The following is a 21,675-nucleotide window of genomic DNA, read 5'->3' on the forward strand; positions in this document are numbered from 1 at the left end:
GTTATTAATCTATGGATTAATTATTTATACTATAATTTCGTTTTTTAAAAAGATTTTTTATATTTAATTTGTAATATTAATTTCTTAATTTGTATCTTATATAACTATATATAAAATAAAAATATATTTTCTACCAGAAAATTTAAAATTTAATTTGGACTAAAGAAGATAAAAATTTAAAAATATATTTTATTCGGATTTATTTATAATATCCATAGACATATTATATTATTGTATCTGTAGTGATCGTTTTGAAATTGGGATTAATATTTGATTTAGAAATAAATCAACAAATTATACATTAAATATGTATTTGAATATTTGCACATTACATTTTATACGTATCAAAGAATACATATAAAAAATTGACAACGTTGCCTTATCAAAATCTCGACAAGACAAATAAATAGATAATCACAATGGATTCAGTAAACCAGTTCATAGCACAGTCGTCAACTAACTTAACAAACAAAACATCGTACTAAAAGTTATTTAAAATATATGACTAAAGATTATCACATACAGTGAAAATTCTGTATGTCAGGTAACTTATGATAAAATAAATAAAATCAAAAACGAGATGAAGATAGTGCTTAGCTATAGATCATGGAGAGTCTTCTTTGTTTTTATCCAGCTGTCGTCCCTAAAATGAAACAGCATATAATCATCATCCAAACAAGCATTGACACTTACTATATATCTAATATCTGTATCCGTTGCCTCCGCCTCCGCCACCTCCTCCGTTTCCACGTCCATTACCACCTCCATTGCCGCCTCCATTACCACCTCCATTACCACCTCCATTACCACCTCCATTGCCTCCTCCATTTCCACCAGGATATCCGTTACCGCCACCAGCAGCTTCAGCGGCCGCGTTCTCCTCTATACTCTTCAGAATCTCGTCGGGAATTGGAGGTGGAGTTGGCAAATGATCTCCTGAAATAACAAAGATGCAATCAATGAGATTTGATGTCTACAAAAGAGATGAAGTGCTTGCCCTTAGGAACGAATCCGTTTTCATCAGCAGTATATTCGACTTTAATGACCGTGCCATCGGGGGCGGTGTATTCAAATGATCCAACAGCGGATTGCGCCTCGTCATCTCCTCCAGCGTTCTTCAGTTCGCCTTCCTCTTGTGCCTTTATTCCATTGCCGGTTTCGTAACTAAAATTTAATGATGGAAGAGAAAAGAAAGGCAGAAAAAAATGTCATTACCTCCATTTGTAGCTTCCATCGCCATTGTTTACGTTTTCGTATGAGATGATTGGAATTTCTTCACCGCCTCCATTTCCGCCTCCTCCGTTTCCACCGCCGCCGCCGCCACCTCCTCCGTTTCCTCCTTGCAATCACAACAAATATTACATAAGCCCATAAAATGGGGCATCCTACAATACCATGCACAACGCTTCTTAATGTACACGGCCAATTCTCACGTCAATAACGATAAGTAGACAATTTACAAAACGATCTGCCACCGCAACCATTAATAAATCAAGCCAAAACCCGATGCTTCGTCACGACTTTCACTTCAGATCTCGCCGTTCGTGTGTAATTTAAAAGCGACCAGTCGGACGTGTGTTCGTGTAGCCCATCCTTTTGTCCTGTATCTGTATCGGGACGTTACACATTTCATCGGGCACTTGTTCAACCTATCACGCATCGCATTACGTTCACCCAGTATGTGTAACTGAGTTATTGGCGAATTAACGATGAAGGAAGAAGGATAAATAAGTACGATAAAAAGATTCTTTAAGAAGTATTTGGTTGACCTTTATATCGTAAGATTTGTTCCTTATCCCTTAATTATTGTCGATTGATTGCATGTTAAAATGGAAATTAATGTCACGCAGAAGCCATAATTTAAATAGGATTTCAATATGATAGACCCGAGTAATATGTTCAACAGTTTCTGCGCAAATTTATGACGCCCGATTGCACTTTCCTGATAGCGATTTATTGGTTCTCCAGTTACGGAGATAACTACCTATTCATAAGCAACATCTTCAATGGCGCAATCACTGGCCGGTTCGTAAGGCAAATCCAAAATTAATTTGTTGTTAAACACGTAAATGGATCCAATTAAATACTAGTAAATCATGCTGCAATACATTCCCAAATTAGTTTGTATTTTTTGATTGTAACATGTTCTAGTTTTGTTTGTTATATTGTGGCTTTGTGTGTTTTGATAAATTGTGTCCTTATTTACAAGTTTTGATGAATTATTGGCGTTGTTTTGGGTAGTATAGTTACGTGACTGTTGAGAGTAAAAAGTATGTGTGTGTACCAAGTCTACCACCACCACCGCGACCTCCGCCGCCTCCTCCTCCTCCTCCTCCGCCTCCACCGCCTCCGAAGGGCGTTCTGAGTCCAGGTCCTCCACCCGCATTACCTGCGCCCGGTGGTAAGTACGTGTTCTCCAAACTCGCCCCTGAACACAGCCCTATCAGTCCGACTGCTGTCACCAACTATAACAAACAATTTAGATTTAATTAGTCAATTTTTAATGAATTAAAATCCATGCATGGTAACGTATAAATTTAAATAAAATAAATGCTTAATTTATATTTTATTTTACTATTAAAATATAATTAAACAATTTTTTAACTATTTTTAACAATAAAAAAATATTTTAAGCGATAAAAAATAATTAAAATTAAAATAAAAATCCCTTTGGTTTAGTTAGTTCAACAAAAACTATAAAATAATTAAAATTTTCTTACGTGTAAAATAAAATTTTTGACTTACCAGCCCAAGTCTTAGCATTTTACCGAATCGCACAAGAACTGAACGACAAACGAGAAGATGAGACGAATATAATTGATCGGTTTGATGTTCTCTAATTAAATGTAACTAACAATGGGCCTGTGTTTGAGCTTTATATAGTTATTAACGTGGTCGCGAATGACATCCAGTTCACCACCACCACCGCTCACCTGAAAAATGCACACAATTCAGCTCGGGATGTTTCAGTACTCATCACGACGACCTTTCATAACATTCAGTGTTCACTCGATTATTTCATGCCATTTTCTTCTTGTTTATAAATCAGAAAATTCACATTAAACTATTTAATTTTATTTAAAATAAACAAGAAATTTTGGGGAATTTTTCAAAATATTAAAATATTAAAAAACATCAGGATATTTTATTTATTAAATTCTTAAACACTAATTAAGTCAGTTTAATTATATCAGAATTTCATAATATTTATAATCATATAATTATTTTTTGACTTTTTAAAATATTCATTATAAATTATTCAGATACAAGAACATTTTGAAAATAGCTAAATTGCTAATAATAATAATAAAATTTTATTTGGTTATCATTATTTATTATAAAAACAAATTATTAATATATTATTTTTTATTAATTAAATCTGTATGCTTTATATATTTAATTATGTGTGAAAAAACGATAATAATTATGGAAAAAACTGATAGATATTGAAATAAATTGATACTGTTTTCAATAATCTAGTTACTCCATAAACAAGTTCCAAATCCAAATATTCAGATCGTTAATTCATGTATGGGGATTTAAATACTGATCTAAACGAATAAATTAATCCATTTATTTTCTTAAATTGTATCAACAGGCGATTAAGTTGTTTCAATTATCAAATGATTTAACCAATTACTGTCTAAACATGTGCCATTTTACCAATTGATTAGCTCAAGAATCGCAACGATTTGACCAATTACTCCAAAGCGCATTTTTGACCAATACCTCAGCGAAACTCTTGCACCAGTTTTACTTGTAAATGAAGCAATTTTACCATACCTTTACCATCAAGAATAATGTCATAAAAATCAATTAATAAAATGACACCTTCGCCATATAAAACTAGAAATTTCCCAACGATGTGAAACATTCATCGATCCATAATTCGAAATAATTTACTCGAATAAGGAATACAGTGATATTAATCCAAATACTACGATTTGAAATTTCTCAAATCTGTTGCAAAACAAGGAAATTGTTCACAACACGTCGCTATAGTCAAATTTTGGACCATAAGGTTCTATCATCGACTAAATTGGGAATTTGATGGCTGTAACAGCAATTAAATATTTTATAACACATGTAAATAATTAAAAGTGCACCCATATACAATAATTAAGTCTTTATTTGTAGATGTATGTTTAGGCCTAAAATGGATGTAAAGTTAATGTCAACTAGTTAGTTAAATGCGAAGAAGACTTTCGATTAAAAACGTACCACACTACAATTCAATCGCCTGTGAACAACATACACTCAACGACAAAATATATCTTTATTTAACACTGGTCACATTTATTATTAATAACAGAAACTTTTTGCCAAAAGTAAACCACTAATTACTGGTTTGGTACTGCTTGAAGCCAACTGGAAGGCTGTAATAACCACATCAAGCCTTCCAAAGTTAAGTTAAATCAAAACAATAGTGTTGAAAAGCAAGAGGAAGACAATTAAAAGGTGATTCACTACCATTAAATCATAGACAAAAAGTGGAACCATCAAAGGAAAAAAATTCATCATCACACACGTGTACCTACAATAAGGAAGCAATAGAATCGAAACAAATTGCCAATGACGAAAAAACTGTGCAAAAGTAAGGCGAGCCAGTGTAGATGGTGCATAAAAAGTTGACTGGTCGATACTGGGTAAGTAAGTCAATAATGGTGTTTCCACATCTACGAATTCCAATGGTTGTAGTAGGCACACAATGAGAAGACGATCAAGATGCGTTAATGGTTTTAGTGTTTATGATGGTAAAAAAGAGCGATGGAATTTTTATTTTATTATTTTTCTATGTTTGTGCAAGACGACATGAAATAATCGGATAATGTATTCATTATGTGTAACAGCAGTTTTTTTTTATTGGAATCAGATCAATAAAACGAATACGGTGCGATGATGCAAACTGTAATAATTGGTTAACACCTCACAATATTAAAAAAAAAAATTGAATCCTGAAGGGCATAAATCAGTTGGGATGAGCAGAGGAGAATCACGTCTCGATTAAATCAGTAGCTCAGCTATTCAATGTTTAACCTAATTAGGAGTGACTACATCACGACCACTTAATGCCACAACTATCCCGTTTCATGCCCATTGACATATTTTCCTCTAAAATGTGAGAAAGATGCGTCTCCTTTAAGGAGGATTAAAGCAATTTTAATCTGATAATGATGTAAATCGAAGAGACTTTTACTCCTAACGCGACGCAAACTAGATCAACTAGTTGATGACAAGGTAAAGTGTATCGCAATTACCTACTCCACATTTGATCATTCACAATGGATCGTTATTTACAGTGCATCCGTACATCAACCCATTGTCTTTTGAAGATCGTGGTGGCCTTGACAATTTTATGATAGAAAGGCTCCTTTGGGATGAAAACTGGACATATTAACACAATACAGTTTTGTGCACACATTTTTATATCATATTTATTTGTATAAAAGTAAAGTGTTACAAGAATGTGCACCCATCTAAGCAAGCAGATGAGACTGACGAGATTGCGGACAGTTTACGCTTTTTCAGTTAAATGCAAATTCCTAGCAAACCTGCATAAAACCGTAGGAGTGATCTGATAAACTAAATAAAGGTCACTTCTTCCTATTGCATGGTGCAACAATTGCGGAAGATTCAATGGCTAAACGACAGTTTATTGCTCATTTTCATGTGCGCCTTCAGCACACCGCCAATAATTTATTTAGACACATTAGCACGTTCCCTTAAGTTCGAAAAAAATCCTCTATTCTAAAGCCGAAGCGTTTATTTTACGATTGTTTATGGTGAAGTCGTGTGAGAACAATGCAAATGTGTGGAATCGATGAGCGCGTTGTGCAAGGAAAAGAGGATGCCCATAAGACATAAGTTGTGATACAATTCGAAGAAGTGCACGTTGCATTCTTCTATGCACTTGCCGCACAACGACTTGACCTTTCTTATTTTCGCTTCAATCAGAGAGACGATCTACTTACATTTGTATACCGTACCGGTATTAGAAAACCCCCAAGTGAATTACATGTTTACCGTGTGATTCATTTCGTCTGGAATTTAGGTTTCTATTCCCTTGTTTACTGATTACTTAATAGTACAATTATTATTAATTACTTTGTGAATTTAAACAAAGTTTCATTACTATGGAATCTTATAAAATATTTCTTATTAATTATTCATATTTTAACAGTTCTTGTATTACTCTTGAAGTTAAACAGTTTTAAAAATGAATATCTGATTACATTACACATATTTAAAATAAAAAATCAAGTCCGCCAATATTTATATTGTACTATGTATAGTATAGTGGGTTGTCTATAAGTACAAGTACAATATGATGAGTTAAATTTTTTAAAACTTCATTATCTTTTTTAAATCCACGTCAACACTCTTAAACCTTAAATATAATTTTGGCACATACATAAAAATCAACAATTTATTCAAAACGAAATAGTATATACAAAACAATTTAAATAAATTATTTAATTACTGAATAAAGCAGCTGGTGGATATGGCCCAGTTGGTACTGCTCTAGCTGCTGGATAAGGTCCATTTGGTACTGATTTGGTTTGAGCTGCAGGATATGGACCAGTTGGAATAGATCTTGTGGTTTCTATAGCTGCTGGGTAAGGTCCAGTAGATACTGCTTTAGCTGCTGGATAAGGTCCATTTGGTACTGATTTGGTTTGAGCTGCAGGATATGGACCAGTTGGAATAGATCTTGTGGTTTCTATAGCTGCTGGGTAAGGTCCAGTAGATACTGCTCTAGCTGCTGGATAAGGTCCAGTTGGTACTGATTTAGTTTGAGCTGCAGGATATGGAACAGTTGGAATAGACCTTGCAGTTTCTATAGCTGCTGGGTAAGGTCCAGTAGATACTGCTCTAGCTGCTGGATAAGGTCCAGTTGGTACTGATCTAGTTTGAGCTGCAGGATATGAACCAGTTGGACTAGACCTTGCGGTTTCTACAGCAGCTGGGTAAGGTCCAGTTGGAACTTTTCTAGATGCAGGTGCAGGGTATGGTCCTAACGGGACAGATTTAACGCTTTCTGTAAGCGCTGGGTAAGGTCCAGTAGGTACTGTTCTAGATTGAGCTGCGGGATATGGACCAGTTGGAATAGATCTTGCTGGTTCTATAGCTGCCGGATATGGCCCAGTTGGGATAGATTTGGCACTTTCAGAAGCTGGTGGGTAAGGTCCCGTTGATACTTTTCTAGACACAGGTGCTGGATAAGGTCCAGTTGGTATTGTTCCAGATTCAGCTGAAGGGTAAGGCCCAGTTGGAATAGACCGTGCGGTTTCCATAGATGCTGGGTAAGGCCCAGTTGATACTTTTCTCACTGCAGGCGCTGGATAAGGACCACTTGGAGCAAATTTTTTGATTTCCACAGCAGCAGGATACGGGGCTGATCGTAGAGCTGGAGGATATGGCCGATCTGCCATCGTACTGCCCCATATAAATGCTAAAGCTGTGGCTATTTTCATAAAGGTGAACATCTTGAAAAAGAATTTTGGTGGAAAATTATTGTAATTCGATCAATTCGATAGTTTACTTACGGTGGCTACTCTGTGGAAGAACTGATGATATTTAAGTCATTTGTATTGTTTTTATAGTCAAAAATAATAATAAAATAATCACCAAAAATCTAATTTGTTTGATCTTTAAAAAGTCTTTAAGATGTTATCAAAACTAGTTTATAATTTTTAAAATCTAATTTTAATAACTATACATCCGCATATTAAAAATACATTCTACAATTATTATGAAAATTATGAAAAGAAATTGATTTAACATATTTTTTAAATTTATTCAAAAAATATGATTATTCAATTTTTTAATATATTTGTATAATTTATATACATACATATAATAATTTCATTTTAGGCTTATTTCTTTAAATGATGAATATAATAATAAGAAGTCTTCAAAAATCCAGGAGGCGGAATTAATAATTTATTTAATCTATCCTTGATTAACTTTGTCTTTATACCAACAAATTAGTTTTGCAATTAAAACAAAAAATACCAGTGGAAAAATTATTATATAATATGAAAGAATTTCCAACTTCCTCACATCATTTATCAATATTACATTATTACATATTTAAATTTATGTTTGCTAATAATTAATACAATTTTTTTATGCTTATTTCTTTAAATGATATAATATACAATTATGATTTAATATAAACATAATTTGACTAAACTACAATAAAAATAAATTCTTTAAAAATCAATTTAAGAATAGTTACTAATATATTAATTACAACACAGAAAAATATCATGTATAACTGCCAAGCCAACTACATATTATATTTGAAGTCCCATGTCAGGCTTATCTGACTGGTCTCTCCAATCTTGCACCATCTTATAATATATACTCTATAATATACAGTCTATCATTACTCTGTCTCACTTACATATTCATGTTGTGCAACTGTCAGACATACTCGTAACAGATACGATACATAAATAATAAAATATTCTTTATTATCTTTGCCAAATTTTGTCTAATAAAACATTAAGTAAAATGAAAATTAACACACTTATCTTAATTTATATAAATGTAAGCCACGTGCAACTTGGAAAAAATAAATAATATTCTAATGGATAAGTTTTTTAAATTTTTAATGAAAAAAATATTCATAAAAATTTTCTAATTTAATTCTATATTTATTAATTAATAACACTTTTAACAATCATTCCTTTTACAACCTATTTACAAAAGCATTTAACATAATAACTGTATCTTAGTATAATGCGGGAGGATAAGGTCCTGTCGGTACCATCTTAACAACTGGAACTGCAGCAGGATATGGAGCCAATGGAACTTCCTTTACAACTGGAGCTGCAGGGGGATATGGAGCAAGTGGACCTTTTTCTGTAATTGGAACAGCTGGAGGGTATGGAGCCAATGGAACTTTTTCTGTAACAGGAACTGCTGGTGGGTACGGAGCCAATGGTGCTTTTTCAGTAACTGGAACTGCTGGGGGATACGGGGTCAATGGAGCTTTTTCTGTAACTGGAACAGCGGGGGGATACGGAGCTAATGGAGCTTTTTCTGTAACTGGAATTGCTGGTGGGTACGGAGCCAATGCAGCTTCTTCAGTAACTGGAATAGCTGGAGGGTATGGAGCCAATGGAGCTTCTTCAGTAACTGGAACTGCTGGAGGGTATGGAGCCAATGGAGCTTCTTCAGTAGCTGGAACTGCTGAAAGGTATGGAGCCAATGGAGCCTTTTCAGTAACTGGAATAGCTGGAGGGTATGGCGCCAAAGGAACTTCTTCAGTAACTGGAATTGCTGGAGGGTATGGAGCCAAAGGAGCTTCTTCAGTAACTGGAACTGCTGGAGGGTATGGAGCCAATGGAGCCTTTTCAGTAACTGGAATAGCTGGAGGGTATGGCGCCAAAGGAGCTTCTTCAGTAACTGGAACTGCTGGAGGGTATGGAGCCAATGGAGCCTTTTCAGTAACTGGAATAGCTGGAGGGTATGGCGCCAAAGGAACTTCTTCAGTAACTGGAACTGCTGGAGGGTATGGAGCCAATGGAGCCTTTTCAGTAACTGGAACTGCTGGAGGGTATGGAGCCAAAGGAGCTTCTTCAGTTACTGGAATTGCTGGAGGGTATGGAGCTAATGGAGCCTTTTCAGTAACTGGAACTGCTGGTGGGTATGGCGCCAAAGAAGCTTCTTCAGTAACTGGAACTGCTGGGGGGTATGGAGCCAACGGAGCCTTTTCAGTAACTGGAATAGCTGGAGGATATGGCGCCAAAGGAGCTTCTTCTGTAACTGGAGCTGCTGGGGGGTATGGAGCTAATGGAGCCTTTTCAGTAACTGGAACTGCTGGGGGGTATGGCGCCAAAGGAGCTTCCTCAGTTACTGGAACTGCTGGAGGGTATGGAGCCAACGGAGCCTTTTCAGTAACTGGAATAGCGGGCGGGTATGGCGCCAAAGGAGCATCTTCAGTAACTGGAACTGCGGGGGGGTATGGAGCCAATGGAGCTTTTTCAGTAACTGGAATAGCTGGAGGATATGGAGCCAATGGAGCTTTTTCAGTAACTGGAATAGCTGGAGGGTACGGAGCCAAAGGAGCTTCTTCAGTAACTGGAACTGCTGGAGGGTATGGAGCTAGTGGAGCTTTTTCAGTAACTGGAATAGCCGGAGGGTATGGGCCAGATTTTACAATTGGTACTGCTGCAGGATATGGCCAATCCGACATTGCACTGCCACATAGAGCAAGTGCTGTAACAACTATAAAAAACTTCATCTGAAAAAATAAATACATTTATTATTATGAATTAATATCAAAGTCATAAATATTTTACTTACTCTTTGTTTGTATTACTTGTATGGGAATAAGTGTGAATGATGACATTTTTGCGACTTTCTTTCTTTATATAGTCCAAAATATTAAGTGCCTATTAGAAAGCTTAACACAGTGATATCAATCGCAAAAGTTCTTAGAAATGTAACTATTTAGTAGTGCTAAACAAATCAATTAAAATTCTTGAAGTCTTAATAACTCAATTTTTTTGTAGCAAATCATAGTGCGACTTATCGAAGTTCGACCATATTTTTAAAAAAATAAAAATTCTTTTTAAATGTAGTTGCAAACTTCCATCATTATAAAATAGTTCTGGTACACTAAAATGTATCTGATTATCTTAAATTACACAAATTATTAACTGTTTATTTAACTCTCAACAATGGGTAAATTGTACAATTAATTCTGCAAACCATATAGTTATTATTACAAAATTTCCGTAGCAACAAAAATGATCAATTTATTTTTAAATTATGTTAAAACCCCGTGAATAACAACAAAAAATATATGTAAATTAGAAGATAATTTACTTTTAAAAAACATGACCAATCACAAAAATATACTAATTTAAAAATTTTTATGTACAAATTGATTATTTTAGCAATAAATGATTTTAACAATTGTTCGAGCATAAATTCAAAAATTATATTGGAAAGGTATAGGTTTTGATAAAGTCATAATAATTTTTTAATTAATTAATGAATCGTGTAATTATTTTCTGTAGGAAATGTCTCATACATCATGAGCCTAACCATCACATTTACGTTTTTGGTTAAGGATGAGCGTAGGAAGAACGCCAGTAATAGATGTTAGAGAGGAAATTGTCTTCTCATTAGTCAATTAAAATAGTTACACAATGGATAATTAAATTCAATAATATTAAGAAAATTGTATACCGCAATTGCTTGACCCTTTATAGATACATAATTATAAATAAAATTTTATTGTAATAGATAATAGCAAGTACAAAATTAAAGATATAACGATTTGTGTTCACGCCTTTGTGCTGATTGAATCTTCGCCGTTTGTAATTATAATGCAATTAACATTTCATTAGAATAATATTTGGAATATTTGTGTACACAAGGTGTTAATTTCATTTAAATTCAACTGGTAACAAGAAATGAACTATCCTACATATTATTGTTTTTGCATTCCATGCATTCTCATAAACCACTCGCTCCTTATTTCACTAATTTAAAATTATATATCGATTAGTAAAAATGTTTTAAAAGTATTTCGAAAAGTACTTAAATTTTGTTAAAAGCGAGTGAGGCAACGAGGTGCAAGAAGTAAACAAGCAACGTGAACCGAACTCATATCTTACACAGATTGAATTCGAACAAGAACAATGGCATAGGAAAATTGGGCAAGAAAATCGCCAAGAATAATGAATTTCCGAACATCTGATATGCAGGACGTCGCTCCATTCAATTTGGTTGATCGCAGATAACCCTAAAATGCAGACACCATGAAGCGCTAGTATTGAGGAATCTGGTCCAGTGTTTTCTTAAAATATTTCATAATTTATTTCAATTTAATGAGTAATAAAATTCAATAAACTGCATTAAAACTTTGTATGCGTTTCTTTAAAATATTATTAGTATTTTCTAATTTAATTTATTCAAAGGTATAACAACATTTAACGAGGCACCCACATATCCTGCAAATTCGACCTTCTACCTCGCAGTCGAATGCTTCTCTCAGTTTTTCGGGGGATAATCAACATTGGGATGGGCCGATGGATTCAAATATAATTTGGGGTGGGAGTCGTTTATATAAACCCAGAAAACAACCACTGCCAATGTTAGAAGTGATCTATTGTTCTGAGTTTTCGTGACAATGATGTTGGTGAGTGGACCAGTGAATTATTACGTGATGTGATCCAATACAATTAGTTGATGGAAATAATTCAGTGTTTTTGCATTGACGCAATATTAAAATTTTTAAAATTTTTAGATAGTTCTGTCGTGTATTGTGGCTGCATGCCTGGCAGTTCCACAAAACTACTACCAGCAACCTCAATATCCTCAATATTCAGGAAAGCCAGTCGTGCCCATCACTTCGGAATCCAACGAACTCAACCCTGATGGTTCGTTCAGTTACAGTTACTCAACAGGCGACGGACAACAAGCTCAGGCTCAAGGTTACCTGAAAAACGCAGGAAACAAAGAAGCCGAAGCTGAAGTGATCCAAGGATCTTACTCCTACACCGCTCCAGATGGTACTCCCATCACTGTCAATTGGATCGCTGACGAAAACGGCTTTAGGGCTGAAGGTATTTATAATTTTTGCCTTCAGAATAATATGTTAAGTGATTGTCTTTTAGGATCGCACATTCCAACTCCACCACCAGTGCCTGAAGCTATCCAAAGGTCGCTGCAGGTGGTGCCACAATCCAGACCGCAACAGCAACCTTTTCAACCTCAGTATCAGTCGCAACAATTCAAAAGGCCTTTCAGGTTTTAGGGATGGTTTGTTTGGTTTTGTAGTTTAGACCTATTTCTGTTGGCCAGTTCATGAAAAATGTACAAATACACAGTCATTTTGTATAACGTTTTTTATTTATAATTTTATTGCCCCTTTTATAGAATTAAATATAAACATAAAGATAAAAAATTAATATTACATATACAAAAAATATTCAAAATATTCTCTATTTAATAAAGTTAAATTTTTGTATAATCATTTAATTATTTCATTTGTATAAACAATTTGTAACAGAAATAAAATAAAAATAAATTTTTATTAATTTACTAAAAAAATACATATTCTTGACATTAAGTTATGTATTTACGTTAATTTGCTTTTGATAACAAACTATATTTTAGGAGGTAAATAAATGAAAGAAGTTAATTTAATAATAATTTATTACAAAATCACGTATATCTGAACATTCATCCAGTGGTGTATTTGGTGGCATAATAAATGTTGATAGTTTGTATGGACAACGAATCACATTTAAAACAAAAAAAATAATAAAAAACCTATCTATCAGCCTTTTCTGGTTTCTTACTTCTAGCAATACTGCTCAGCAGTTTGTGGCCGAAGAACAGAGTGAATCCGCCGATGGGGATCAACCACGCGCACGTCGTGAACATGTTAAGTTTCAACCAGAACAGCGTGAACAGAGCCAATATGGCCCCGAATCCCAAATGGAATGGAATGGCAATGATGGAGAAATTACCGAAGTTGATGCCGATTTTGGCCCAGAGGATCAAAAGCAACAAAACTGGGGAGAAAGTGAGAGCTGTGAAAAATAGGGAGACCACTTCCGCTGGTCTTTTTTCGGCTGGACGGAACAGATGTTTTATTTCCGGTTTTGGACCCCTTGTTGCTTTTACTGGAGGATTTGATGAGGGTAAAGTCACGGACACTTCTCCCAAAACCCATCTGATTGGGTTGGTTATAACGGCATCTCCTAGCAGCAACTCGATTTCGTAATTGCCCGAGTAAGACAATTCATTGCCCAGATTAATTTGTACGTTGTATACTTTGCTGCTGTCTTGTTCGGCGACGAACAAAATTTCCCTATTGACAGAAGATAAACGGATGAAAGCTTGATGAACGGCGCGAGAAATAGCAAACTTAACAACCAAATGTTGGCTAGAATCAGCTTGTAAGGTAGTGCTAAGCTTTGCTGGATGGGTTAACTTGGTGAGCTTTGGCATTGTACTTCCATCTGAATCGCTCAGGCCCACTTCCAATGATTTAATAGTAACTGGACCCAAAACTCTTGTCTCAATTGAAAGAGAGTTGCTGCCAGCACTGATTGATATTTTGTAATGACCTGGTTCAAGTTTCAAAGGCAGAACATATTCGGCTGGCACATTTCCAACAGATAAAGCTTGTTTGGAAAGTACAACAACATCATCAGAGATCCTGGTGGCGGATTGGGCGACAACGGGGGTGACGGCATTCTTGGACGGTCTGCCGAATAGATCTCCGACGCGAACACGTAACTCCGGTTTGTCGACGGTCACATACGACGGTCCAATTACAGTGATGCTGACAGGTGAGACTTTGCTGTTGCTGAGTGCTTCAGCTGCTTCAAGGAGAGCCAGTACACCTTTGGGAGTCGGCACCGTCCTTCTAGACAAGAGATAGTTGGACAGTTTATCCACCTGCACCTGATTGAAGGGGCTGCCTCCTGGTTGGCGCAACAGACCAGTAATTAAGAGGGACGTCGTCGTCAAACCGCCTTCCCATTGCAAAAGTTTTCCATCAACCTGTAACAAACAAATGATAACATAGCATTGTCAATTAACTGCTAATTAAATTTACAACTTATAATATATAAGTTAAAAACTTACCTCATCAGCTTGAACAATGACCTCTTCAATTCTGTCCTGAGCAAACTTCCCTGCTGCACCCAACAAGGAAGCAGCATGAAGTGCATGTCCCAAACTCTGCAAACTGTCATCTTCTTTCAGTTTAGCCTGAATGTATTGTGCCACTTTGGCACCATTTGGCACGGCTTGTCCAGCATTAGTCAAAGATTCGACCGCATATCTTAAGTCTTGTGTTGAAGACTTATCACTTTGCAAGATAGCTTGTAAATGCTGAAACAGTTTAGATTCAGTGATAAAAACATGAACTGTCACTATTTGTTTACCTTTAGTACAGCATCGTTAAGTAAATTTCCAGAACACTTTAATAGAGACCAAGTTTGCAGTGCTGCAAAGGTGGCCTCAGCAGTACTATCTGGTTTCAAAGTTTTCTGGATAAAAGAGCATGTGTCCTTTGCAGAGGCCGGATCAATTTGTACATTCAGTAATTTAAGTCCCTTCGCGGCATAATAGGGGGTCAGAAGATCGTCACCATCTTTTAATAACCCCTTTTTAAGGGATTCCGCAAATTTCTTGGTGTCATTTTCGGTAATGTAACCTCCAACACTGGCTTCCGTGTATTTTGATGTTATTACGCAGATTATTAGGACCGCTACAAATTAAATTGGAGTTATTTTATTAGATTTTGTATTATTAGTTAGTTTTTTTACCGAAAACGGTTAATTTGGACATTATTTTTGTCAAAAACAAATCACCGGCACATTACAAAACGACACGTACTGATTAAGGTCAATGCGCATGTGTCGATTTGTTGACGTGTCGAAAAATTGTTGTCAGCCGAAAGTTAGGCAACCCATGTCACGATGGAATTTTAAATTTGTTTTGCGTATAATAATAAATTATATAAATAATTTCAGAAATGTTGATTATTTTAACGCCTCTATATCTAATTTATAGTTCAGCTACTCAACCACGTTATAAATAAGTGCATACAATTAGGAGATATATCTGTGTTTTTATAAACATAACCTGTATTCGATAATTAGGTTAGGTGCATAATCATAGAGTAACAAAACTATAAAACAACATAAGCAAAACAACCAAAAAATGGCTGGTGAAGTCGTAGTGGACGCTCTCCCGTATATTGACCAAGGATATGACGAACCAGGGGTAAGAGAAGCCGCCTTGGCGATGGTAGAAGAGGAGTGCCGGCGTTACAGACCGACAAAAAATTATTTAGAACACCTGCCGCCTCTTAACATATCATCCTTTGAAACCCCCATTATGCACAACGAATTTGAACGCTTACAAAACAGACAACCCATGGAAACATTATCCATGAAAAGGTACGAGCTGCCGCCTCCGCCCAGCGGCAAGTTAAACGAAGTAAGTGCTTGGACTGAATGCGTTAACAATTCCGAGGCACAACTTGAACATCAAGCCGTTAGGATTTTAAATTTGCAACTGATGCTTGAATATTGTTGTCCAGCTTGGCAGAGGTATTTACAAACGTTAACTGATATGGAGAAAATTGCCTCAAAAAAACTAGCAGATGTGCGACAAAGTTTACAAGAGGTTAATTGGCAGAGGAAGTCTTTGCAGACAAAGGGCGGCGATCAACTGAAGGCGTTGGAAGCTAAATGGGTTGCTTTAGTGTCACAGAATTACGAAATTGAACAGGCTTGTTGTATGGCCGAAGAATATATCGCTCAAGTCAAACAGAACCCTCAAATATTAAGTTACAAGCAACAGGAAATTGAAATAAATTAATATTTTTTTGACTTATATTTAATTTTTTTATATGTATATTATGTGAGTGTGATTACAAATAATTTAATAAAGAATATTAATTTGAGTATTTTTTTATATTAATTCATTTCTTAAATACGAATTGTATTGTTCTTTAAAACAACACCGAGTTCTAAGCGCATGAATATTTATTTTTCAATATCGGAAATGAAAATTGTTGATAAATTGTCAGAAAAGCTTTTTAAACTATGTTGTCTATAAAGATTGAGGGAAGTGGTCCTCTACTGAGACTTATTGCAGATGTTAAATGTGTTAATATTGTAATATACATTTCCTGTATTATTAAATTGTTTTTTATTGTTAAAAATATATATTAAATTCATCAATATGTCATATATCAATATACAATTCGGAGGCACAATTTTTAAGGAACAGGAAATTGAAATAAATTAATATTTTTTTAAGACTTGTATCTAATTTTTTATATGTAAATGTGAATTACAAATAATTTGATAAAGGATTTTAATTAGAGTACTTTTTGTATTTTTTAAATATTAGTTGCACATAAAAAAAGAGCGCGTTTGTACTACATTTCAGGAAGCAATATAAATAATTAAATTAAAATCTAATTAAAAATTTTGATAAAGCTTCTTCTCTTCATACAATTACGAAAACTAATAAAAACTAAAGAAATGTTATTCTTTCTTATATTGTTTAATTGAAATGATTATACTGTTTAATCAGACCGGTTCAATTTATCAAAAAAATTAGATAATTCACTTGACCTTCCAGTTTGTGTTTGAAAGTGAAATAATGCAGATCGTTTCATTCTTCCTTGTGATTTCTGGCGTTTTCTGTGTTAACAACGCCTTGTATTACGATTTATCATGGGGATTTGACAATAATACAATTTATTGGCCTAATGCAAAAACATTCAACTTCACAAAAAAATTAGCAGGATATAATAAGAAATTTTGGTAAAAAATAATCTCATACTTAAAGACAAACGTCAAACAATTTGTTTAAGGTATTCGGCAAATGAATTTGAGGCGGGAGAACATGGAGGAACACATTTTGATGCCCCGTATCATTTCAACAAGGATGGCTGGAAAGTTGGTGAACTACCATTCACCAGACTAATTTCCAAAGGTATTACTAAACAAAACCATCAACGAACGTATAATAATTAAATAATAATATATTTAGGTGCTCTGGTCGACGTAAGTCAATTAGTACCAGATACATTGAACAACTTCGAACTCCTCCCCATACATTTGGAGGACTGGGAACGCAAAAATGGTCCGTTTGAGAGTGACACAATTCTCTTGATAAAATTCGGCCACTCCAAACATTGGACAAACCGAGAGAAATACCTCGGACTTATTGAAGACAAATTAAATTTCCCCGGAATCTCTGAATCAGCGGCCCAATGGATTGTGAATCGCAAGAAGTTTTACGGTGTTGGTGTCGATACTGCCAGTGTTGATCCGGGAAACAGTACCGACTTCAAGGCGCATCAAATTTTCGCCAACGCACAACTGTTCAACATCGAAAACGCGAAAATTGTTGAAAAATTGCCAGAAAAGGGTTTTAAACTGTTCGTATTGCCTATGAAGATCGAGGAGGGAACTGGTGCTCCGCTAAGACTTGTTGCGGAAGTTAATTGAACTCCTAGTGTATTAATAAATATATTCTGTATTATTAAATTGTTTTTTATTGTTGAAAAAAATTATTGTGTCAATTTTGATGGTCAAATAAGTGCAGTTGTCATCAGTAAACATGGCCGTGAACATAGAAAATTTGAATCTCACCGGTTTAAGTGATAATAACGCTATTGCTGGTGATAAAAAACTACCCAAATGCATCCCCCAAGATGTAAATGAAGCCGACTTTGTCAAACACAGAATATTTTACAGCTACCTTGACACATTTAATGCCAAGTACTTTGCCGCGGTAAGCCCACATTACTTTTGACCATATTCTGTCATTAATACTTATCCAGTTCATCACTGATCAAATTTATGGAGCGGCAAAGCTTTTGCCCGGAATGGATGAAGGTGGAGGTGAAGAAGCTATCGCCGAAGTTGATCCCAATCAACCTCAATTCAAATACGAAATTATCGGCACCGTCGAATATACGTTTCGCACACCCACCGAAGATATTTTGTTCCTGATATCGGAAAGCGAACCAGAAAAAGTTAAAAATGAGCTGATGAAATGCGGTGTGATAATATTTGATATTACTCAGAATGAAGGACAAATTCAAAAAGCCTTAGATACTCTTACAAGTAAAACATAAAAACTCCTTTTTGATTGTTATCATTTAATTTTCGTTCCAGTGATTGAAGAAGAATTATCCAAAATTAAAGAAATTGGTCCAAAAACCTTCGCTAGTTATACCACTGAAAGGATATTTGTTTTAATATCCACAGTCATGACGTGGGGCAAAACCAAACCTTTAAATCCCGTATTTTAACTTAATAACAAATTTATATGTTGTTACAAAATTAATTTTTAGAAAAATCCCAATTTTGTTTTTAACGATGGACACTTTAGGAAGAGAAAACCTCATCCCAATTACGAACGCCATTTGGCATGCGAAAATGAAGTAATGCTGATAGGAAGAAAGGTAGAAGAATTCCGTGAAATGTGTTGTTGATGTTTAATTAACTTTGTTTAATTTAGTATCCAGATTTGTTAAAAACCTACGTGGTATGTTCTGGTATAATTTATGGAGAAGAGGAACAAGACTTGATGCCACTCTTTAAACTAGCATGGAAAAACGAGCCATATTTGCCATGTTTTATGCCTGGCGACAATGTTCTTCCTGTAATTCACATTATGGATTTATCCAGGTGATCATTAAATTAAATAAAGTGTAAATATTAATGCCTCCGTTTCAGAGTTATACACAAACTGATCGAAATCAATCCTGGACAGCCTCAGTTTATTTTAGCAGTCGAGCCGAACAGCACCACGCTGTATAAGTTTATCTCGACCCTTTCAAAAACTATGGGAAGTGGTCACATAAAATTTGTATCAGATGCTGAAGTTTTCTTGTACAAAGACTTGAACGTAATAGACTTGTTAAGTTAATTAACACGTTTTACAAGTAAATAATTCTTCAGCAATCACTATTGGATAGATGTACGGTCAATTTAAAGATGGAACCAGAAGTAGCCTACGACACTTTGCAAGTAGACTTTGGTAATCAGATACAGAACATGAAATTGTACGCTACAGAGTTTGTGGAAAAACAAAACCTAGTGGCCAAAAAGGTAATCCTCCACGGGCCACCTGCTGTTGGAAAAACCACGTGGGCGAAAAAAATCGAAGAGAAATATGGCTTACATTACATTAACATTGGGAGTATGATCGAAAATATCATAGAAACTCTTGTATGAGTTTTTTTTATATATATATAAAATGTAGGAAGTAAATAATTGATATTGCAGAGGCAAAACATTGATTTAGCTTTAGAAAGAGCGAAAGAAGTGGGAGAAAAGGGTGACGAAAAAGTGGCGCCCGAAGGAGAAGAGGAGGAAATTGAGGAAGAGGAAAACGAGGCTGGTAACATAGACGAATGGCGGGCGCAATTGCGAGAAATCTCGGACGCATTAGAAAGCCCCAATAAAAGACTCCCGGACGATATGGTAATACGTTTACTGAAGAAGTATCTGATGAACAACGTCTGTCAATATATCGGATATGTTTTGGACGGTTATCCGAAAAATTATATTCAGGTTTATAATAAACTTAAAATTTATATTGTTTGAAGTATCTTGTTTAGGCCAAGGAGTTGTTTGCGCTTTCCGCAGAACCGCAAGGTGAGGAAGCAGCTGGGGAGGAAGATGAAGGTGTAGGTGGCGAAATGACATCGAAAATTCTGCCAAACTATGTCATCAGTCTTCAAGCAAGCGATCAGTTTTTGCAAGAGAGAGTTATGAGAATTCCAGAAAGCGAAATACTGGTGAGAATAACTGAATTAATATTTATAGTAATAAACAATGTTTGTAAACAGGGTACACATTATGTTGAATCGGAAATGTTGCGTCGATTAGCATTATTTCGAGCTGATAACGCTGAGGATGATACTGTCTTAAATTACTTTGATGAAGTTGAAATTTATCCGATTATAATAAACGTTGAAGATCCTGCTTGGACTGATGATTGCATCATAAAGCAAGTTGAAGAAACTCTAGGTGCACCAGCAACTTTTTTACTAACCATTGAAGAAGAATTAGAACTAAACAAGTTGAAAGTTCAGTTTGAAAGAGCTGAGGCAGAAAAGAAAACACTTCAAAGAAAGGTATAGACATATTAAACTTATCGTAATGACAATCAGACGTGTTCGTTTGCAGATTGAGGAACACCAATGTCAATCGGAATTCCAAAACAAAATGGAACATTGGGCAGATCTGCTCCAGAAGTACCAGCAGGAGGAGGAAAAAATGCTGATTGCGAAAGCAGAACCGCTTAGAAACTATCTCGTCAAATTCGTCTTTCCGGTACTTATAAAAGGTTTGGCGGAAACTGCCAAAGTTAAGCCGCCGGACCCTCTAACATTTCTCGCGGAGTTCTTGTTCAAGGAGAATCCTGAAGGTAAAATGTTCGATCCGTCTTACACACTGGATGGGGAACAGTTGTTGGAAGAGTATGAGGAAGTTGAGGAGACACTTGAAACCAATATTCCCGGAAACGCCATATCAGAGTGATTATTATGATTAAATTTAATTTCATTTATAGTAATAATCATTAATTTAGCCTAAATAATCATAATTATTAACTAATATTTATTAATAAATATTTTTTTAATAATTTAATCTTAATTCCTTAAACTATGTCATTAAGAATAAAAATATACATTGTTGTAGCCAGAAGCCTCAAACCAAAAACCGCGAAAAAGTGGGTCTCTAACTATCGTGCACCTCAAGTGAAAATAAACCTTACCTTTTAAGGGAACACTTCCACTTATTTCTCTTTTTCATTAAATAAATTTACATGACAAAAACACTGATCATTTGAATTGTTAATTATGAGTAAATAAAAATAAGATATTGTTTTTGTTTTTTTGTTGAATATGTATAATGTGCCTCATCAGACTCAAACCTCACGAACGCCGCTGTCAGATTCCGAAGACCATTTGAGTTTGGGAACTCTGTTCCACGTCACTGTCTAGACTTCCTTTAGCACGCCACTTCTCGTAGCATAACTAAAGAATTCACGCCTTTTACATAAATTTATACTAAATATGAGTTTAATGGTAATTATTAATAAACAGAATAACAATTAAAAAGCATTTAAAGAAATGCAAATTTAGTTTCT

The 21,675-nt window shown here is 35.1% G+C and overlaps 8 protein-coding genes across 9 annotated transcripts; 4 read left to right on the top strand and 4 right to left on the bottom strand.

Annotated features, from left to right (window-relative positions):
* Positions 1-329: 329 nt before the first annotated feature.
* Positions 330-4,290, bottom strand: LOC109596071 (pupal cuticle protein 20-like). The gene is made up of 7 exons (XM_049966715.1): positions 4,222-4,290; positions 2,746-2,933; positions 2,285-2,465; positions 1,216-1,339; positions 998-1,164; positions 694-936; positions 330-643 (listed from the first exon to the last, which is right to left on the bottom strand). Exons 2-6 carry the CDS (start codon positions 2,761-2,763, stop codon positions 701-703), a joined length of 726 nt encoding a protein of 241 aa, XP_049822672.1. The 5' UTR covers positions 2,764-2,933; positions 4,222-4,290; the 3' UTR covers positions 330-643; positions 694-700.
* A 2,183-nt stretch (positions 4,291-6,473) lies between these two features.
* Positions 6,474-7,487, bottom strand: LOC109596070 (MAPK-interacting and spindle-stabilizing protein-like). The gene has a single exon (XM_020011523.2). The coding sequence runs from the start codon at positions 7,485-7,487 to the stop codon at positions 6,474-6,476; it is 1,014 nt and encodes a 337-aa protein (XP_019867082.2).
* A 1,106-nt stretch (positions 7,488-8,593) lies between these two features.
* Positions 8,594-10,249, bottom strand: LOC109608068 (uncharacterized). 2 transcript variants are annotated; one of them, XM_049966705.1, is made up of 2 exons: positions 9,497-10,249; positions 8,594-9,226 (listed from the first exon to the last, which is right to left on the bottom strand). In XM_049966705.1, exons 1-2 carry the CDS (start codon positions 10,205-10,207, stop codon positions 8,741-8,743), a joined length of 1,197 nt encoding a protein of 398 aa, XP_049822662.1. In that variant the 5' UTR covers positions 10,208-10,249; the 3' UTR covers positions 8,594-8,740. The 2 variants fall into 2 exon arrangements, with proteins under 2 accessions (XP_049822662.1, XP_049822661.1); XM_049966704.1 differs by having other exon boundaries at positions 8,598-9,541; positions 9,722-10,249.
* Positions 10,250-12,008: 1,759 nt separating this feature from the next.
* LOC109596068 (endocuticle structural glycoprotein SgAbd-2-like) lies at positions 12,009-12,868 on the top strand. Its single transcript, XM_020011521.2, has 3 exons — positions 12,009-12,163; positions 12,272-12,590; positions 12,642-12,868. The coding sequence occupies exons 1-3, from the start codon at positions 12,155-12,157 to the stop codon at positions 12,779-12,781; spliced, it is 468 nt and encodes a 155-aa protein (XP_019867080.2). The 5' UTR covers positions 12,009-12,154; the 3' UTR covers positions 12,782-12,868.
* Positions 12,869-13,164: 296 nt separating this feature from the next.
* Positions 13,165-15,414, bottom strand: LOC109596114 (dolichyl-diphosphooligosaccharide--protein glycosyltransferase subunit 2). Its single transcript, XM_020011571.2, has 4 exons — positions 15,312-15,414; positions 14,928-15,253; positions 14,626-14,874; positions 13,165-14,541 (listed from the first exon to the last, which is right to left on the bottom strand). Exons 1-4 carry the CDS (start codon positions 15,331-15,333, stop codon positions 13,300-13,302), a joined length of 1,839 nt encoding a protein of 612 aa, XP_019867130.2. The 5' UTR covers positions 15,334-15,414; the 3' UTR covers positions 13,165-13,299.
* A 40-nt stretch (positions 15,415-15,454) lies between these two features.
* On the top strand, positions 15,455-16,456 carry LOC109608070 (pre-mRNA-splicing factor SPF27). Its single transcript, XM_020024510.2, has one exon. It carries the CDS (start codon positions 15,709-15,711, stop codon positions 16,369-16,371), a length of 663 nt encoding a protein of 220 aa, XP_019880069.2. The 5' UTR covers positions 15,455-15,708; the 3' UTR covers positions 16,372-16,456.
* A 674-nt stretch (positions 16,457-17,130) lies between these two features.
* Positions 17,131-18,056, top strand: LOC109596116 (kynurenine formamidase-like). Its single transcript, XM_020011573.2, has 3 exons — positions 17,131-17,327; positions 17,378-17,499; positions 17,557-18,056. The coding sequence occupies exons 1-3, from the start codon at positions 17,164-17,166 to the stop codon at positions 18,015-18,017; spliced, it is 747 nt and encodes a 248-aa protein (XP_019867132.2). The 5' UTR covers positions 17,131-17,163; the 3' UTR covers positions 18,018-18,056.
* A 31-nt stretch (positions 18,057-18,087) lies between these two features.
* LOC109596067 (adenylate kinase 7) lies at positions 18,088-21,409 on the top strand. Its single transcript, XM_049966703.1, has 11 exons — positions 18,088-18,303; positions 18,353-18,638; positions 18,690-18,817; positions 18,869-18,979; positions 19,036-19,205; positions 19,254-19,425; positions 19,479-19,748; positions 19,806-20,093; positions 20,141-20,320; positions 20,372-20,659; positions 20,712-21,409. The coding sequence occupies exons 1-11, from the start codon at positions 18,130-18,132 to the stop codon at positions 21,063-21,065; spliced, it is 2,421 nt and encodes an 806-aa protein (XP_049822660.1). The 5' UTR covers positions 18,088-18,129; the 3' UTR covers positions 21,066-21,409.
* The last annotated feature ends 266 nt before the right edge of the window (positions 21,410-21,675 follow it).

This window comes from Aethina tumida, chromosome 4 (genome assembly GCF_024364675.1).
Source record: "Aethina tumida isolate Nest 87 chromosome 4, icAetTumi1.1, whole genome shotgun sequence".
Taxonomy (NCBI): domain Eukaryota; kingdom Metazoa; phylum Arthropoda; class Insecta; order Coleoptera; family Nitidulidae; genus Aethina; species Aethina tumida.

Excerpts from the sequence above, each read along its gene's own strand:
- LOC109596067 (XM_049966703.1), top strand. The coding sequence starts at position 18,130 with ATGGCCGTGAACATAGAAAATTTGAATCTCACCGGTTTAAGTGATAAT. Across the intron at positions 18,980-19,035 it reads TAATGCTGATAGGAAGAAAG|TATCCAGATTTGTTAAAAAC; the intron begins GTAGAAGAATTC and ends TGTTTAATTTAG. Across the intron at positions 19,206-19,253 it reads CACATTATGGATTTATCCAG|AGTTATACACAAACTGATCG; the intron begins GTGATCATTAAA and ends CCTCCGTTTCAG.
- LOC109608070 (XM_020024510.2), top strand. The coding sequence starts at position 15,709 with ATGGCTGGTGAAGTCGTAGTGGACGCTCTCCCGTATATTGACCAAGGA.
- LOC109596114 (XM_020011571.2), bottom strand. The coding sequence starts at position 15,333 with ATGTCCAAATTAACCGTTTTCG. Across the intron at positions 15,254-15,311 it reads GTCCAAATTAACCGTTTTCG|CGGTCCTAATAATCTGCGTA; the intron begins GTAAAAAAACTA and ends TTTAATTTGTAG. Across the intron at positions 14,875-14,927 it reads TTAACGATGCTGTACTAAAG|CATTTACAAGCTATCTTGCA; the intron begins GTAAACAAATAG and ends AAACTGTTTCAG.
- LOC109596070 (XM_020011523.2), bottom strand. The coding sequence starts at position 7,487 with ATGTTCACCTTTATGAAAATAGCCACAGCTTTAGCATTTATATGGGGC.
- LOC109608068 (XM_049966704.1), bottom strand. The coding sequence starts at position 10,207 with ATGTCGGATTGGCCATATCCTGCAGCAGTACCAATTGTAAAATCTGGC. Across the intron at positions 9,542-9,721 it reads CTATTCCAGTTACTGAAAAG|GCTCCATTGGCTCCATACCC; the intron begins GCTCCGTTGGCT and ends GTTACTGAAAAG.
- LOC109596068 (XM_020011521.2), top strand. Across the intron at positions 12,591-12,641 it reads AAACGGCTTTAGGGCTGAAG|GATCGCACATTCCAACTCCA; the intron begins GTATTTATAATT and ends ATTGTCTTTTAG.
- LOC109596071 (XM_049966715.1), bottom strand. Across the intron at positions 1,340-2,284 it reads CGGTGGTGGTGGTAGACTTG|GAGGAAACGGAGGAGGTGGC; the intron begins GTACACACACAT and ends TGTGATTGCAAG. Across the intron at positions 1,165-1,215 it reads GATGGAAGCTACAAATGGAG|TTACGAAACCGGCAATGGAA; the intron begins GTAATGACATTT and ends ATTAAATTTTAG.
- LOC109596116 (XM_020011573.2), top strand. The coding sequence starts at position 17,164 with ATGCAGATCGTTTCATTCTTCCTTGTGATTTCTGGCGTTTTCTGTGTT. Across the intron at positions 17,328-17,377 it reads GGATATAATAAGAAATTTTG|GTATTCGGCAAATGAATTTG; the intron begins GTAAAAAATAAT and ends AATTTGTTTAAG. Across the intron at positions 17,500-17,556 it reads CACCAGACTAATTTCCAAAG|GTGCTCTGGTCGACGTAAGT; the intron begins GTATTACTAAAC and ends TAATATATTTAG.